The sequence below is a fragment of the Hemiscyllium ocellatum genome, chromosome 19, assembly GCF_020745735.1.
Source record: "Hemiscyllium ocellatum isolate sHemOce1 chromosome 19, sHemOce1.pat.X.cur, whole genome shotgun sequence".
In the NCBI taxonomy this organism is placed as follows: Eukaryota; Metazoa; Chordata; class Chondrichthyes; order Orectolobiformes; family Hemiscylliidae; genus Hemiscyllium; species Hemiscyllium ocellatum.
Window position 1 is genome coordinate 26,054,633 of NC_083419.1, and position 17,993 is coordinate 26,072,625.

The 17,993-nt window shown below is 40.1% G+C and overlaps 1 protein-coding gene across 1 annotated transcript in view; it reads right to left on the reverse strand.

Annotated features, from left to right (window-relative positions):
• Nucleotides 1-17,993, reverse strand: part of otogl (otogelin-like) — a 206,216-nt gene that overhangs the window by 71,469 nt on the left and 116,754 nt on the right. Inside the window, exon 29 of the mRNA XM_060840058.1 lies at nucleotides 8,550-8,828. Within this exon, the coding sequence (XP_060696041.1) occupies nucleotides 8,550-8,828 (279 nt within the window). The remainder of the gene's footprint in view (nucleotides 1-8,549; nucleotides 8,829-17,993) is intronic.

Sequence of the window (17,993 nt, forward strand, 5' to 3'; positions counted from 1 at the left end):
GTGCAGCAAAAGTAAAGGACCATCTTCCTGCCTGCAGGAAAATTGAGGCCTCAAAGTAGAAAATTCCACTCATCCCATCTACATTAAAATTTAACCAGTTGTGAAGGAGATGTAAGCTATATTGCAAAAGCTGGTTGTCTCCTCGTGAGTTTGAGGATGTGAGCCTTCACCAGAGTCAAAGGTTGGTCCTATTGATAAGAACCCCACCCCTTCCCCTCACAACAAAGCCACTCCACCCTATCCATGCTGGCTTCCCAGATAAACCCCACAAATTCCAAGCATTCCTCCATAATGGCTGGTCTGCATCAAGGTTCAAGCAGTGGTTACAGCTCTTTGAAGGGATAGAATCCCCAACAGAAAGCCAGTGCCTGATGGCAGAGAGATGCCAGAACTGCCTGATGGTCAAGGAAGTAAAATCGAGCTTCCAAAAATGTCTGGAGCACGGTTGCTCCCATCACAATTCCCCCTTGTATCAGGCCACTACCCGCAACCAGTAAGTTCAACCCATAAAGCATCTTTAATTTTAAGAAATCCCAAAGTATTTCAGAAAATCAGAAGAACTAAAAAAAACGATAATCCGAAAGAGAAGGTATTAAGTCGAGTTGATGAAAATCTTCATTAGAAGAGGTTTTAAAAGTCTGGGGAAGAGAGGGTACTAATAAGAAGGTAATATTACTCAAGAAGTATGTAATCAAAGAAAACAAAATGTCCAAGGACAGATTTTGGGGGTTCTATGAACAAAACCACTAAATGGAAACAGGAAATATTGCCTGAGTTCTAAAATTACAATTGGGTAGGTTGTGTCATAAAAAAAAGGTATTTTCACAGAGGAAGTCAAAGAGTACATTAGACATGCAATGAAAAAGTGGTGGGCATTAATTAGGAATTCATGTGAACTTTACGTGGAAACTCTCAAAGTAATCGTAAGGGGCAGAATGATTTTGTCAAAGGGAATTCATGTTTTCTTTCAAGGAGTGACATGTGTTGTAGGTAAAAGTAGCCTGTAAAAAATACCGTACTTAGATTTTCAAAAGGCATTTGTTAGGGTGTCCTGGAGGGAAGATTGGTTAGCTGGCAAAAACAGAGTTTACATCAATACATCTATTGACTGTTTGGCATGATATGATGAGTGGAGCCCCATAGGGACCTAGGCAGAGGACCCAACTTTTAACAACTTGCAGCAATGAATTAGATGTTACGAGTGAAAATTCTGCAGTTAAAATGGAAGATATCACAAAGATAGGTAGAGTAGTATGCTGTAAAGATGTAAGAAAGTTGAAGAAGGATAAGCAGGTTTAATGACTGGGCAAAAATTTGGCACTCGGGGACATTAGGAACCTTGATTGTCCGAAGGACATGGATGGGCAGTATTTTGTTCGGTTAATCGAATTCCAGATGATTGAATGCCAAATAACATTGTTTAGCCGAGCATCGGGACCTTGCAATCTTTCCAGGTAATCCAATAGATGGATAATCAAATGCCAGATAATCGAGTTTTCTCTGTATATGTAAAAGGGAAAACATGATTTTCACTTCATCAGGACGATTGTAAGAAAAACAGTATTATTTATATAGAAAACAACTACATAATTCTGAGGTGCAGAGAGTTTGCAGGCATGTCATGAGACCTGATGCGGCCTTCAAGCCCAGAGGACAGCCAATGGAATAATCCTGTATGGAGGAAACCCTTGCAGCAGTTCCCAGTTGGGAAGCAATTACTAGGTGTGTCACCCAGTTAAGGATGGAGGCTAGCTCTTCATGAGGCCAATTCCAGGTGTTGGCAGCTTTACAGTCTCAGCAAAGGCTTTGCAGACTTGCTAGTCCTGAAGGGTGGCCTTATTTGAGGCAATGCCAAATGTTTGCTCTTGTTTGGGATTCAACCAAATACACGTTTAAAATCTTGCAACTCCTTGGACCATGGCCCTCTGAATATGATCATTACTGAGTCCTAATCTCAGTCCGAGAATCTGTTGGGAGAATGCTTCCATGCAACAGGTGACCTCGCTACATGGCCGGGGAGTGCTGACAAAATGCTTTAAACCTGGGGTGAAGGCTTGAATTGGCTCCGTTAATTACCTTCATTCGGTGCACACCTCTGGTCAGTCGATAAACAAGCTGCTGCCCTTCACTCTGTTAGCAAAACAGCAGTGGAAATACAATGGGCACACTCTTCATATCCTCCTCATTTTTTAGTGCTCCATCTAGGGACTTACATAAACTCATTGTATGCCTGGTAGGTACCCTATATATCTATGAGTAAGACTGCCATACCACTCCCTCAGCCCCTTCAGATGTAGTGAAGTGCTCCATTTATTGACTTCTAGGTGAGTTAACAATATCAAAATAAACAAGAAAATCTGAATTTATAATCTTCAGTCTAATGAAAAATATCGATTCCATAAAAGATTTAATATGGCACAAATGAAAAAAAAAACTGAAGGACTTAAATGTATTTGTTCCTTCAGCTGTTCAAGTGCAGGAATTAAATCTGTCGACAGACGACCTCAAGAACATATTTTATTGCCAGTAACATACTAAGACCAGCAAAAGGGCAAGAGTAGAGGTAATGTGATACTACTATGGAAACTGCCATTAGGATTTCTGTTGCCGCACAGTTGTTACAATGCACAGGAGTTCATGCATAATCTTTGAATCTAATGTGATCAGTATTGGTTAAAGTTAATGTTTCTTCTCCATATATGCAGTGCATTACGATACCAATTAAAAGCACACATATGAAATCCCACTCTAAAGTATCCTTGCCTTAATAAATAGAGGTTTTTTAAAAATCTTCTTAAGATTAGAAATCCAAATGAATTGCACAACATCAACTGAATTTTTAATTATCTGTCCTCATTCTAATCTGTTCTACAGATGAGTAAATGCACTTCACTGAAATGTATTTCTTCATTACTTTGAAAATGCAATATTGCACAAATAGCAAAAGCTCAGAAGATAAATAAAATAAGATTGTTCAATAAACCTAACTACCATGTTAGTTGATTTTATTAGCAGTAAATTTTGCACTTTCTGAATCGGGGCAGTGGAATATTTTCCTTATCCTTCTATGTAGACAGCTGTGCCAGTTAGAAGATATAGTTACAGGCAACTTCCGTGAGCAGCACAACCTTTTCCCCTTTAGAGTATTAGCTGACTCTTTATATTCAGGGGGTCATGAGTAAAATTCAAGGGCTAAATCTATGCAGCAAAACAGCCTTGAAGAGAGCATTGTTCCAATAGTTCTTGGTTGGGCTCTGTTTGACCAGCTTTAGTTTCAGGACAGTATCTCTGACTTGTAAGGCATCTCCTATTACATTCCATCACTTCAGGATTATTTGGTTGCCATTGATAATGCACACAGTCCATTGCCCAATTAAGTTTCCACAATAAGGAAAAACATTATTTTATTTAGTAATATCTAATTACTAGATGTTCATGCCACTATTTGCTTTACAACCTTTATTACACCTCATGTAGGACTAAATTCTAACACTATACATTGGTCAAAAGAAAACAAGGGTAACAGCCTCTGCAGCCCTACAGAGATGACAAATAATTGCTATTTGAAGAGGTCATACATTTGACAAGATATTCAAAGACGTCAGTTGAAATTGCATGCACATTGTTTTTATATTATTTTATGGTAAACAACAATTAAAACATACACATTTCCTCTCTCTTGAAAACATACATCCATTGATCAGAATGTTAGGAATGTCTATGGCATCCGCAGTCATGTAAAAGAAATGTCATAGTCTGGAACTTTACTCTTTGCCAGTCATTAAGTCCTAATAATGATGAATTCATATAATTTTCTGTTTCACACCTGAAATCTATTTTTGCAATGTGTACATTATAAGTAAGCAAGAAATATGCTGAAGGCTAGATAAACTTATAGACAAGAAAGACGAATACTAACGAATGTGAAATTTCAAAAGAAGGATGTAGTCCTCTCTTCCGGCATTTAAAACACGCCAAGATTTGATGGAAATTATACATTTCAATTCAATAAATAAAATTAAACAGGAATTTTGCGGAATGCTCTGGAATCAACCAGCAGTAACATTGTAATACTAATCATCTACTACTGCACAGATTTGGAATATAGTATTAGATTAAGTAAATACATTAATTTACATTTCCAAAGTTAATATAATGAACATTAATAGCCTATACATGCAAAGTTAATGTAATGAACGTTAATAGCCTACTGCTGGTTCATTGGGTATATTTCCTCTTCACCACTCACTGCTGATATATGATTACATATTTCACAATTTTCCAGATAAAATTCACACATTTTGTTAGAGACTGCTTAAGATACATTTGTTATGCTTTCTCTATAGTCAACAGAACTAATAATCAGTTAATTAAAGATAAACTAACTCTATATATTGAATGTTACATTTTCTTCTAATAGATGAAGTATTTTCCATCAGAAGCAGATGTTTATTCATTCATGTTGTGTTATTGCAACATTCAAGATCTGGCTCGAGGTTTAATTTGTTGTGATGCTAAGATGGGCAGTCAAAAGACTTTAAGGTTGTATCACTGATCATTGCTAAGTTAGCTGATATCAATTATGCAACAGTGGGAGTTGCTACAATTCATATCTGTTTCCCTTCTCCAGTTTCTGATCACAATCTATTAATAACTGCTACAAAATTTGCAAGTGTGGACACCAGCAAGAAATGGACTTTGTTTTGATATTTCTGTGGTCAAATAATTGATCAAACATTGACTTACACTAATCTTTGAACCCAGAATTCTGGCCATGGCTTGTAGGGAAAATGGATGCTCCTGGCTGCATTTTTGTTCTGTTATAATTGGCATAAAGCATTAAGTATTGCTGAGAAAAAGTGATATGCTGTTGAAAGATTTGGTCTTGCACTCATCAGGGCAAAACCAAGAATACCAAATTTCGAAAAGAAAAGGAACAGATCAAGGTGTTATCATGAAAAATTTATCTGGAAATGATTGTTTAATTGAAAAGGGGCACAATACTTAGATATGTTTTTGGTCTGCAGGCCACAACTTATATTATGTAGCTTTAGCAAGAATCAGTGAGCTATATTTGTGATATTGATAGTCTTAAACTGGTTGTTAATATAACAGTAATATTCAAGTCTTTATTATATAAGAATTATTTTTTGTTCTGCCTTGAAGTACTATGTATTGAGTAAAGCCCAGTGAAACAGGCCCTATAGTATATATTGCTAACTTTGTTCAAATATAATATCTGCTGATTCATGATGTCTCTTCCATGTTTCTATAACCTCCCAAGACTAGGGTTCCCTCTGCAGCTGGAAGGTGAGCGCAAATAGGTACTTTGGTTTAAAAGGTTGCAGAATTATGGACATGAGTTATACGCAAACATAGAAAATGTCAATGTCACTTCAATCTTTAATACCAAACCATTAACCCTCTATCTGCATAAATTCTACTCCATACATTGGCCACACCTAAAAATGCCCACTCAAAGGAAAATTGGTGATGTTGCTGGGATCTTCCTGGCTCTGCCCAAAGCCCAGCTGGGGGAACCAGTAAGATCACCTTTAATTACATCCCACCTTTCACCAGAAGTACAGGTTCCAGGCCTTACTACTGCAGTCACAGAACATTGGTGAAGGGAATCACCTACTGAGTGGCAGCGCACACCTCTCTATTTGGGGCTGCCAGCAATTCAAAACCTCAGGTGCGCCAATTGATCCACCACCGATGCAGGCTGCTTGTCATCTCTAACTGGATAGAACATAGAACAATATAGCGCAGTGTCAGCCCTTCAACCCTCGATGTTGCGCCAACCTGTGAAACCAGTCTGAAGTTCATCTAATCTAAACTATTCCATTATCATCCATATATTTATCCAATGACCATTTAAATGCCCTTAAAGTTGGCGAATTTACTAATGTTGCAGACAGGGCATTCCACACCCTTACTACTGTCTGAGCAAACCTAGCACTGACATCTGTCCTTTATCTATCACCTCTCAATTTAAAGCTATGTCCTCTTGTGCTAGCCATCACCGTCCAAGAAAAAAGGCTCTCACTGTTCACCATATCTAACCCTTTGATCGTCTTGTATGTCTCTATTAAGTCACCTTTTGACCTTCTTCTCTCAACTCCCTCAGCTTTTCCTCATCAAACCTTCCCTCCATACTAGTCAACATCCTGATAAATCTCCTCTGCAGCTTTTCCAATGCTTCCACGTCCTTCCTATAATGCAGCAACCAGAACTGTATACAATATTTCAAGTGTGGCCACACCAGAGTTTTGTCCAGCTGTAACATGACCTCATGGCTCCGAAACTCAATCCCCCTACCAATAAAAGCAATCACACCGTACATCTTCTTAACAACCCTATCAAACTGGGTGGCAACTTTCAGCGATCTAAGCACATGGACACCAAAATCTCTCTGCTCATCCACACTTCCAAGAATCTTACCATTAGCCCAGTACTCTGTATTCCTGTTACTCCTTCCAAAATGAATCACTTCACACTTTTCTGCATTAAACTCCATTTGCCACCTCTCAGCCCAGCTCTGCAGCTTATCTGCAGCTTACATCTCTCTGTAACCTGCAACATCCTTCTGCACTGTCCACAACTCCACTGACTTTTGTGTCATCCACAAATTTACTAACCCATCCTTCTATGCCCTCGTTCAGGTCATTTATAAAACAGAACCTCAAAACAGACACTTGCGGTACACCACTTGTAACTGAACTCCAGGATGAACATTTCCCATCAACCACCACCTTTTGTCTGTTTCAGCTAGCCAATTTCTGACCAAAACTGCTAAATCACCCTTAATCCTATGCCTCTGTATTTTCTGCAGTGGCCTACCATAAGGAACCTTACCAAAAACTTTACTGAAATCCATGTACATCACATCAATGGTTTCCCCCTTATCCACCTTTTTGATCACCTCCTCAAAGAACTCAGTAGGGTGTGTGAGATACAACTTACCCTTCACAAAACCGTGTTGACTATCTTTAGTCAAATTATTCCTTCTAGATGATTATAAAGGAGGAGAAAGTGAGGTCTGCAGATGCTGGAGTATCAGAGCTGAAAATGTGTTGCTGGAAAAGCGCAGCAGGTCAGGCAGCATCTAAGGAACAGGAAATTCGATGTTTCGGGCCCTGATGAAGGTCTTATGCCCGAAACGTCGAATTTCCTGTTCCCTAGATAATTATCATCCTTTCCAACACTTTACCTACAACCAAAGTAAGGCTCACTGGGCTATAATTACCAAGTTTGTCTCCACTCCCCTTCTTGAACAAGGGGACAACATTTGCTATCCTCCAGTCTTCTGACACTATTCCTGTCAACAATGATGACATAAAGATGAAAGCCAAAGGCTCTGCAATCTCCTCCCCAGCTTCCCAGAGAATCCTAGAATAAATCCCATTTGGCTCAAGGGACTTATCTATTTTCTCACTTTCCAGAATTGCTGACAGCTCCTCCTTATGAAACTCAATTCTATTTCGTCTAATAGCCTATATCTTAGTATTCTCCTTGACAACATTAACTTTTTTCTGTGTGAATACTGACAAAAAATATTCATTTAGTGCCTCTGCTATTTCTTCGGATGCCATGCACAACTTCCCACTACTTGACAGGCCCTAATCTTACTCTTGTCATTCTTTTATTCCTGATATACCTATCAAAAGCTTTAGGCTTTTCCTTGATCCAACCTGCCAAACACTTCTCATATCCCCTTCAAGCTTGTCTTAGCACTCCCTTTAGGCCCTTCCTGGCTAACTTGAGCCTTCACGTCTCATTTTTACATAAGTCTCCTTTTCCCTCTTGATAGGAAATTCAACTTCCTTAGTAAACCACAGTTCCCTCGCTCAACCACTTCCTCCCTGCCTGACAGGTACATACTTAACAAGGACACACAGTAGCTGTTCCTTGAACAAGCTCCACATTTCAATTGTGCCCATTCCCTGCAGTTTTCTTCCCCATCCTATGCATCCTAAATCTTGCCTAATTGCATTATAATTGCCTTTTCCCCAGCTATAGCTCTTGTCCTGCAGTATATAACTATCCCTTCCCATCACTAGAATAAACTTAACCAAATTGTGGTCACTATCACCAAAGTGTTTACCTTCCTCCAAATCTAACAGCTGGCCGGGTTCATTACCCAGTACCAAATCCAATGTGGCCTCATTTCTTGTTGATCTATCAACATACTGTGTCAAGAAACACACATTGGACAAAAACTGACCCCTCTCAGCTACTTGAAAAATGGGTGGAGCTTCCAAAACAGCCCTTTCCTTGGTCAGCTCGGGACAATCTCACAGGCTGGCCTTTGAAGCCATTAGGTTTCAATCTCACCTTTGAAACCATTAGGTTCAGGGCTGACATATGGTCCCAATGCCCAAGAATCTTCTCAGAGGTGAAGATTCCATTTCTAGGTTCCTCTGTGAACACATGACTCCAAGGATGCAAAACCCTGTTACAAAAATCTTCAGAGTTTCTTCCATGAAACATGGCTATTCCAGTTTTTGTTCAGACTCAGTGAAACTATTACACCTTTGGTCACTTACCTTCAATTCTGAAGCTGCTTGAAAGTTTAAATGATTCAGAATAGTCATACTGTACTACTTTAACAGCCGATGGTGTCAAAGTGATAAAAAAGCCCTTCCTGCTGTAGAGTTCAAATGTACTGTAGCCTGGGATCCAGTTGCTTCTGTGATGGATAAATGAAGCATCCTTGTGGAAACGTTGATTGTCTTCCCATTGCTCTAAGTGAAGATTATCATCTTCATCAACGTGTATGAAGTAATTGGGTCTTTCAGCAGACTCAAGCGAAACAACTGGCAATTCTGTAATATTATAATAAAGTACAAATTATTAAAGAAAAGGTTAATGCAGCAAATAAAAATATTGTGCATGAATATAAATGTAAATATATTTTGCGTTACAGTGTGACTAAGAACGCAGTATTATAGTTGTACATGTACTCAGAGCTCAATTTCCCTCAGTCACCTTTGTACTGGGCTACCGCCTTCCCTGACCTCTGCGCAATTTTCAGTGGCCCAAAAATACCTAAGCCTTATGATGTAAGAGCAGAAGTAGGCCATTCAGCCCATTGAGACTGCTAAACTATTCAACGAGATCATGGCTGGTTTAATAATCCTCGCGCCATTTTCTTGCTTTATCTCCATAATCCTTGATTCCCATAATGATTAAACATCTATCTCAGCCTTGATTAGAATTAATACTCCAACCTGTGTGATTAAAAAAAATTCCACAGATTCACTAGTCTGTCAAAGAAGAAATTCCTCACTGTGTCTTAATTGTGTGATCCCCTACTCCGATATGATGCCCTCAGTCCTGGAGTGTCCTGTAGGGGGAAGCAGCCTTTCTGCATCTACCCTGTCAATTTGCCTAAGAATCTTGTGTGTTTCAATTAGTGTTCTCTCATTCTTCTAAATATCAATGATTTTAAGCCCATGCAACCTAATTTCTCCTCATAACAAACTCATTTCAAATTCAGAATCAGCCAAGTGAGCCTTCTCTGGACTCCCTCCAAAAGCAGTATATCCTTCATTCAACAAGGCGATTGAAACTGTTTAGAGTATTTCCAACTATGGTGTGACCAGTGCCTTGAAGAGTTTCACAAGACCTCCCTGTTTTTATACTACATTCCCTTTGAAATAATGCCAGCCGATCTAACTACTTTTGCCCTAATTGAGACATTTAAATGATCAATCAATGACTACTGAAGGACTGTTTCAGACCCCATCTCAATTTCTAGGAGGAAGTCAGGCTTGAAGGGTTCCCACAAAGGGACCCTGCTCATACCCGAAAGAAGGGGCGATGGACAGCTCCATCAACAATCTTCCAACATTGGTCACCCTTCCTCCCACAAGTGAGTCCCATGTGGATAATCCTTCCCCACTCTGGCCTCTCTACTAACATCCACACACCACCCCAGCCACACAACCCCCAAGCCTCACTTCCCTTTCCTGTCCTGGCATGCTGACACTCACATGATTATGGATTATTGACACTTAATGTCAAGACCTCATCCTGTCCATTGCAGCTTCTGGTTGTTCTGGGACTAGAGAGCACCTTGGCGCATTAACTGGCTGTGGAGCAACCATTATCAATTGCATTGCGTTCACCACTGGCTCCTCATGTGACAGGAAAGGAAACTATAGCATCTTTAAAGACCTGGCCTAAAGTAAATTAAAATATCTCATGTTGATGTATCTGTCATCTAATCAGCTTGTTTGGACCTCTGCAGCAGGTAGGACTTGAACCAGGACCTTCTGAATCAGAAATAGGAACACTACCACTGTGTCACAAGTACAACATGCTAAAATACTGAATATTGCAAACCTTCCACTTCAGTATTATTTACATTAGATTACATAGAATCTACAATTCAAAAACAATGCAATATCAACTGGCCAAGCAGTGTACATACTTCACAGAAGTCTTCCTATCCTGCTGTTAAATGTGTTTCTCCTTTATCAATTACTTTCAAAGATTCAAAGAAAAATGTGTTTGGCTCACCTCCCATGATGGATTGTTACATTACACAACAATACAAAATCTGGCAGCCTCACCAAGTGGCCTGAGTTTTCCACTCTTCACTGTCTCTTGCTCCATAATTAGTCAGATAGCAGCAAAATGTCTTACTGGAACACCATTATTTTCAGAGTGTGATGGACAAAAGCAGACATGGATAGGCAATTGGGTCAAACTAGCAAGCACTTTGCTTAGACATTAATTTGGAGGCTTGACAATCTTTGATGCCATTTTGAGCCTTTCTGATTTGCAAGATATCTGACATAAATCACATTACATAATAAATCATATCTGGGATTGCTAACAGGAAGAATATTAAAGATCATTGAAGGGACATCGCAAAGTTAAGGCATGAGTAATTCAGTGCTTCATTAAACATAGAGTCATGGAGCCATACAGCACAGAAACTGCCCCTTCAGACCAACAAGTCCATGCCGACCATAATCCCAAACTAAACTAGTCCTACGTGTCTGCACTTGGCCCATATCCCTCCAAATATTTCTTATTCATGTGCTTATCCAAATATCTGTTAAATGTTGTAATAGTAGCTGCATCCACCACTTCCTTTGGAAGTTCATTCCACAGTTAAACCACTGTCTGTGTAAAAAATTGTCCCTTATGTCTTTTTTAAATCTTCCTCCTTTCGCCTTAAAAATATGCCCTCCAGTCTTGAAATCCCCCAATCTAGGGAAAAGATACCTGTCACCCTCATGTCAACCCTCATGATTGTATAAAGTCACCCCTCAACTTCCTACACTCCAGTGAAAATGATCCCAACCCATCTAGCCTCTCCCCATAACTCAAACCCTCCATTCCTGGCTACATCCTGGTAAATCTTTTGACCCCTCTCAAACTTAATAATATCCTTCCTATAACAGGGTGACCTAGTAACTGAATACAATACTCCAGAAGAGGCCTCACCAGCATCCTGTACAACCTTAACATAATGTCCCAACTCCTACGCTCAAAAGTCTAAGCAATGGAGGCAAGCGTGCTAAATGCATTCTTAACCACCCTGTCTATTGGTGGCGCAAACTTCAAAGAATTATGTACATGAACACTTTGGTCTCTCTATTCTTCAGCACTACCCAAGGCCCTAGTTTTAATTGTGTAAGTCCTGTCCTTGTTTGTTTTACCAAAATGCAATACCTCACATTTATCCAAATTTATCCAAATTAAACTTCATCTTTATGTATGTTACTTGCTTTTATTTCCTCCTAGAAACAATTAACATTTACGATTCTCATAAATTTTTGTACTAAGTTATTTTGATTTTTAGAACCACCTTGCCTTCAATCATTCGTCAACAAAAGTTCTTTTTTCTGAGGTATTTGGAAGATGAAGATTTTCTTGCTGCATGAGAGGAGATGCAAGCCCTCCTGCCAAGAGATACTTGTCCCTAGTTTGGAAGCATGAGGAGAAAATACTTCATTTTTGCAAGTTATGCTGATAGATGCTCTTCATCCACAAATAAATTTGTACAGTAGCTCAATGGCACTGCTATAATGTGTGAATGTTTAAGAAATCATAATGTTGGGAGCTTTCATCAGGTGTAGTCACAGTGTGTATGCTACATGTAAACCAATCGTGGCAATGCATGCCAAACTGATCAATATTGAATATATTCTGACTGAGTGCATGAGTCAATATACCATCAATCATTTCTGTAGGATCTGGCAGACCTACCTATATTCATAATAAGGCACTATGAAGTTCAGCAAAGAGCCAATCATGTACAAGGACACTGAAAGCTATCACATGCCATAGAACTAATATTTCCAATGACAATAATGGTCAGTTGTGTTTTAAATGAGCACTGCAATGATGAACAGAAATGATGCTTCCTCGTCAGTCTTAAGATGCTTTTTAAAAGTTCTCTAAATTCCTTTAGGAAAAGAAATCTGCCATCCTTACCTGGTCTGGCCTACATGTAACTCCAGAGCCACAGCAATGTGGTTGACTTTCAAATGCCCTTTGAAATTGCCCAGCAAGCCACTCAGTTGTATCAATCACGAGAAAGTCACAACAAAGAAATGAAACTGGACAGATGACCTGGCATCTATCTTGGAACCACAAAAACACAAACAGCCCTGTCAACCATGCAAAGTCCTCCTTACCAACAACTGGGGGCTACTGCTGAAATTTGGAGAGCTGTCTCACAGACTAGTCAAGCAACAGCCTGACATAGTCACTCTTATGGAATCATGCCCCAGACACCACCATTACCATTACCATCCCTGTATACGCCCTATCCCATCCAGCAGAGGTGGCAACACAGTGGGATATTGTCGGGAAGAAATTGCCCTGGGAGTGCTTGACATCAACTCCAGACCCTATGACGTCTTGTGGCATCGGGTTAAACATGAGCAAGAAAATCTCTTACTGGTTACCACATATTGTCTTCCTTCGGCTGATGAATCAGTACTCCTCCTTGTTGAATAACACTTGGAGGAAGCACTGAGGGTGGCAAGGGTGCAAAATGTACTCTGGGTGGGGGATTTCAATGGCCACCACCAAGAGTAGCTCGGATATAACTGCTAGACTGGGTCTGCAGCAGGTGGTGAAGGAACCAACAGCAGGAAAAAAACATATAAGACCTCATCCTTACTAATCTGCTGGCTGCAGAAGCATCTGCCAATGACATTTTAGGTAAAAGTGACCACCGCATTGTCCTTGTGGAAATGAAGTCCTGCCTTCACATTGAGAATAACCTCCGTGGTGTTGCGTGGTACTATCACCGTGCTAAACTGAACAGACTTTGAACCAATCTAGCAGCCAAGACTGGGCATCCATGAGGCATTGTGAGCCAATAACAGCAGCAGAACTGTACTCCAGCACAATCTGCAACCTCATGGCCTGGCATACCCCCCACTCAACCATTACTATCTAGCCAGGGGTTCAATCCTGGTTCAATGGAGAGTGAAGGAGGCATGCCAGGAGCAGCATCAGGCATACCTAAAAATGAGGTGTCAACCTGATGAAGTTACCAAACAGGACTACTTACATACCAAATGACATATACAGTAAGTAATAGACAGAGCTAAGTGATCCCAAAACCAGTGGATCAGATCTAAGCTCTGCAGTCCTTCCACATCCAGTCATGAATGGTGGAGGACAATAAAACTCACTAGTGGAGGAAGGTCCACAAATATCCCCATCCTTAATGATGGAGGAGGCCAGCATATCAATACAAAAGATAAGGCTGATACATTCACAACGATCTTCTGTCAGAAGTGCCGAGTGGATGATCCATCTCGGGCTCCTCCAGTGGTCCTCAGCATCACAGATACCAATCTCCAGCCAATTCAATTCACTCCATGTGATATCAAGAAACAGCTGGAGGCACTGGATACTGCAAAGGCAATAGGTCCTGATAAAATTCAAGCAATAATACTGAAGACATGTGCTCCAGAACTTGCCACTCCCTTAGCCAAGCTCTTCCAGTATAGTTACAACACTGGCATCTACCCAACAATGTGGAAAATTGCCCAGGTATGTCCTGTACATAAAAAGAAGGACAAATCCAACCCGGCCAATTACTGCTCAATCACTCTGCTCTCCATCATCAGCAAAGTGATGGAAGGGTTCATCAACAGTGCTATCAAGCAGCATCTGCTCAGCAACAACCTGATCAGTGATGCCCAGTTTGTGTTTCGTCAGGGTCACTCAGCTCCTGATCTCATTACAGCCTTGGTTCAAACATGGACAAAAGAGCTGAATTCCAGAGGTGAGGTGAGAGTGACAGCCCTCGATATCAAGGTTGCATTTGACTAAGTATGGCATCAAGGAGCCCTGGCAAAACTGGAATCAATGGGTATCAGGGGCAAACACTCCGCTGGTTAGAGTGAAACCTGGCACAAAGGAAGATGGTTGTAGTTGTGGAGGGTCAGTCATCTCAGCTCCAGGACATCTCTGCAGAAGTCCCTCAGGGTAGTGCCCTAGGCCCAACAATCTCCAGCTGCTTCATCAATGGCCTTCCTTCTGTCGAAAGGTCAGAGGTAGGGATATTCGCCGATGATTGCACAGTGTTCAGCACCATTCGTGACTCCTCAGATACCAAAGCAGTCCGTGCTTAAACGCAACCATATCCAGGCTTGGGCCGACAAATGACAAGTAACATTTGTGTCACAAAAATGTCAGACAATGCCCATAACTAAAAAGAGGCACTCTAACCACCACCCCTTGACATTCAACAGTGATGGGATTACCATGGCAGCTGCAAGAGCAGATCAGAGACTAGGGATACTGCGACAAGTAACTCACCTCCTGACACACCGAAGTCTATCCACCATCTAATAGGCATAACTCAGAAGTGTGATGGAATACTCACTGCTTGCCTGGATGGGTGCTGCTCCAACAACACTCAAGAAGCTTGATAGCATCCAGGATAAAGCAACCTGCTTGATTGACACCACATCTACAAACATTCAATCCCTCCACCACTGGCACTCAGTAGCAGCAGTGTGTACTATCTACAAGATGTACTGCAGAAATTCACCAATGATCTTTAGACAGCACCTTCCAAACCCATGACCACTTCCACCTAAAAGGACAAGGGCAGCAGGTACTTGGGAACACCACCACCTGCAAGTTCCCCTCCGAGCCACTCGCCACCCTGACTTGGAAATATATCACTGTTCTTTCACAGTCATTGGGTCAAAATCCTGGAATTCCCTCCCTACCAGCATTGTGGGTCAACCCACAACAAGTGGACTGCAGCAATTCAAGAAGGCAGCTCATTACCACCTTCTTAAGGGCAAATACGGATGGGTATCAATGCTGGCCAGTCAGTGATATCTAAGTCCCACAAATGAATTTTACGAAAAGGCTTTCAGAGATGTCAAGTTGATTCACTAGGCTCGCTGATTTGGAAACTGGAACAAAAAAAATACTTGCGATAGCGAGTTGTTCAAATTAGTAATAAAATATTGTGCAGGTTAAAAGAAGCTTAACTCTGGGTCTTGGTGTTCTATAATTACACTGAGTATGTTTGATTCCAGTTTAGGGCCCCTAAAGTGGATCTTGCTACACCTAGGATACAAGTGAAACCTTCCTCCAAAGTAATTATAATGCATGTTATGTCATGATCTGTATAGACGGACACTGATCAATGCACAAGGAGTGGATTCAGTTCATCATTAAGAATTGTTTGGTTTGGAAAAGTAACATTAATATCACCCTTACTGATTAGAATAGGAAACACTGGCGAACAGTTTAATTTGACTTGAATTGCTGAAAGCAGCAAAACATCACACAAGTTCTCTTAGACACTATAAATAGGTTTCAATTTCTCAAAATGACATGGATAAATTACCGACGGCTGCTGAGAAAAACTCGCATGGATGATCCTAAAAATCTTCATAAACATTTCACTAAAGTTTTTTATTATGACATTGATCTCAGCTTAAATCACTTCCTTGTTGTTTCATTTCTTAGTATTATTCAGGATTACGTTGCAAAAATCAAATTTACGACTCAGATACAGAGTTGATGACAAGAAATCTTTTTTCTATTTTGACTATCTTATCTGATTTTATTGTTGAATGTAACAGTAAAAGGCATACCTAACAAATATGCAGGGAAGCATTACCTAGACATTTTCAAAAATTACTATTTGTCACAAAAGTCTTTTTAAATTAGACTCCTTTGCTTGCACTGCTCTTTAAACACAAAAATAGTTCATTTATCATAATTGCTTGATACATTTTCCAATTGAAAAATCTCTTATATGAATTGACAGAATAAATGGAAAACAACATAAGTATTAATGCTTGAAAGCTTGGTTTTACATTCCCTTGCCAGCACATGATATGATATCCCGGAACATGTTAATACAGAAACGATTAACATAAATGTAAAAGCAATTTTTCTCATCAGTAGAGTCTGAATGCTGAAATTCCAGATGCCCTGAACATACTAAGATGGAAGGACAATCTACTTAAACTTACAAGCTTTTTCTCATTGATTATGAAATGATAGCCATGATATGACAAAACTAGGTTGAACCACATAGTGTGACATTTCTGGACAGACCAAGAGTACACAGGTTTCAGTCTTTAGGATAGAAAGTGGTCCTTACTGAGTGAGTTCTCCAGGCAGTAGGCAAGGGCAGAAAGGTCCAATTTCACATTACAATGCTATTATGTTGGTGCAGGTGGCTTTGCAAGCATTCCAGATGGCTGCTTAAAATCAGTAACAGGCCGCCCATTCGTTTACATTTGGAGGGCACAATGTCTGCTGTGACACTCTTCTGTAAAGTTGTTTACAGATGAGAAAAACATATGCCAACACTACATAGCTCAGAATTCTGCAGTAACCATTTAAGTTTGCTCCCCCACTGCGTTTTAACCCCATTCCATCTGCTTCAAGCCCAACTAAGGAGCCACTGCCCAGAAGGTGAGCAGCTCAAGGTCCAGTATCTTTAATTACTCAACTGCCGGAGCAGGCATGATGATCATTAACAGCTCATGAAACAAATTTAAGTAAGAACTGAAGCTTAACTGTCAGCTGGCATTCATTCCTTTAATTTTGACCCATATTGCCAACTAAGGATTTCCCATCCTTTGTCTTCACTGAGTTACTTAGTTCCAGGTAAGTGTACTATAATTCATGTCCTGATGATGGAGCGACACTCTGAAAGCTAGTGTGTTTCTAATTAAACCTGTTGGACTATAACCTGCTGTTGTGTGATTTTTAACTTTGTATACCCCAGTCCAACACTGGCATCTCCAAATTATAATTCAGTCAGCTTTCTTCAGTTAGTGAGTGAGAAAATGCTCTTGGTAATTATCCAGCATATACATATAGGTTTGATGGAGACAGAATCAAATGCAACCACGATGCACTCAGCCCATAAAGCCTGACAGCGCTTAAGGCCCCTATATGAACTGAAGTCACTTGGATGAGCCACTAAAAGTTGCTGTCACGTGTATAGCTTAAAGCATTACATCTGATAGGTCATAAGATAAAATCAATGAAGATTGTAATGAAAAAGTTATTGTGATATTAATGTTGAGTGGTTTAATTAGTTGCAAGAAGAGGAGAGGGATGTTGGTACACAAAGGAGTGTTGTGCTGTAAAAGCATCAAGTCAAAACTGATTACAGAGTAATTTCTTTGCAATTAAAAAGAAACATTTTCAAACTATATTGACAAGTTAGAGAATGCTAACTATTTAAATTTCAATTTTCAGGATCACAGGAAAGTGCGAGGAAAGTATCTTACCACTTACTTTGATCTCCAAATCATTGACATTGCTTCTTCTCTGACACTGAACAGAACTTTGAGAAGGAGATTGAAAGTTAAAAATATGTCAGGGCTGGCAAATGCTGAGGAGAGGCCGTTATCGCTGAATAAAATGTTTTGAACTAAGGTGCTTGGAAACGGGAACAGCATTTTTGACTGAGATCAGATTTCTTTACTCAGAGACTTGCATGTCATTGTGAGGCATTT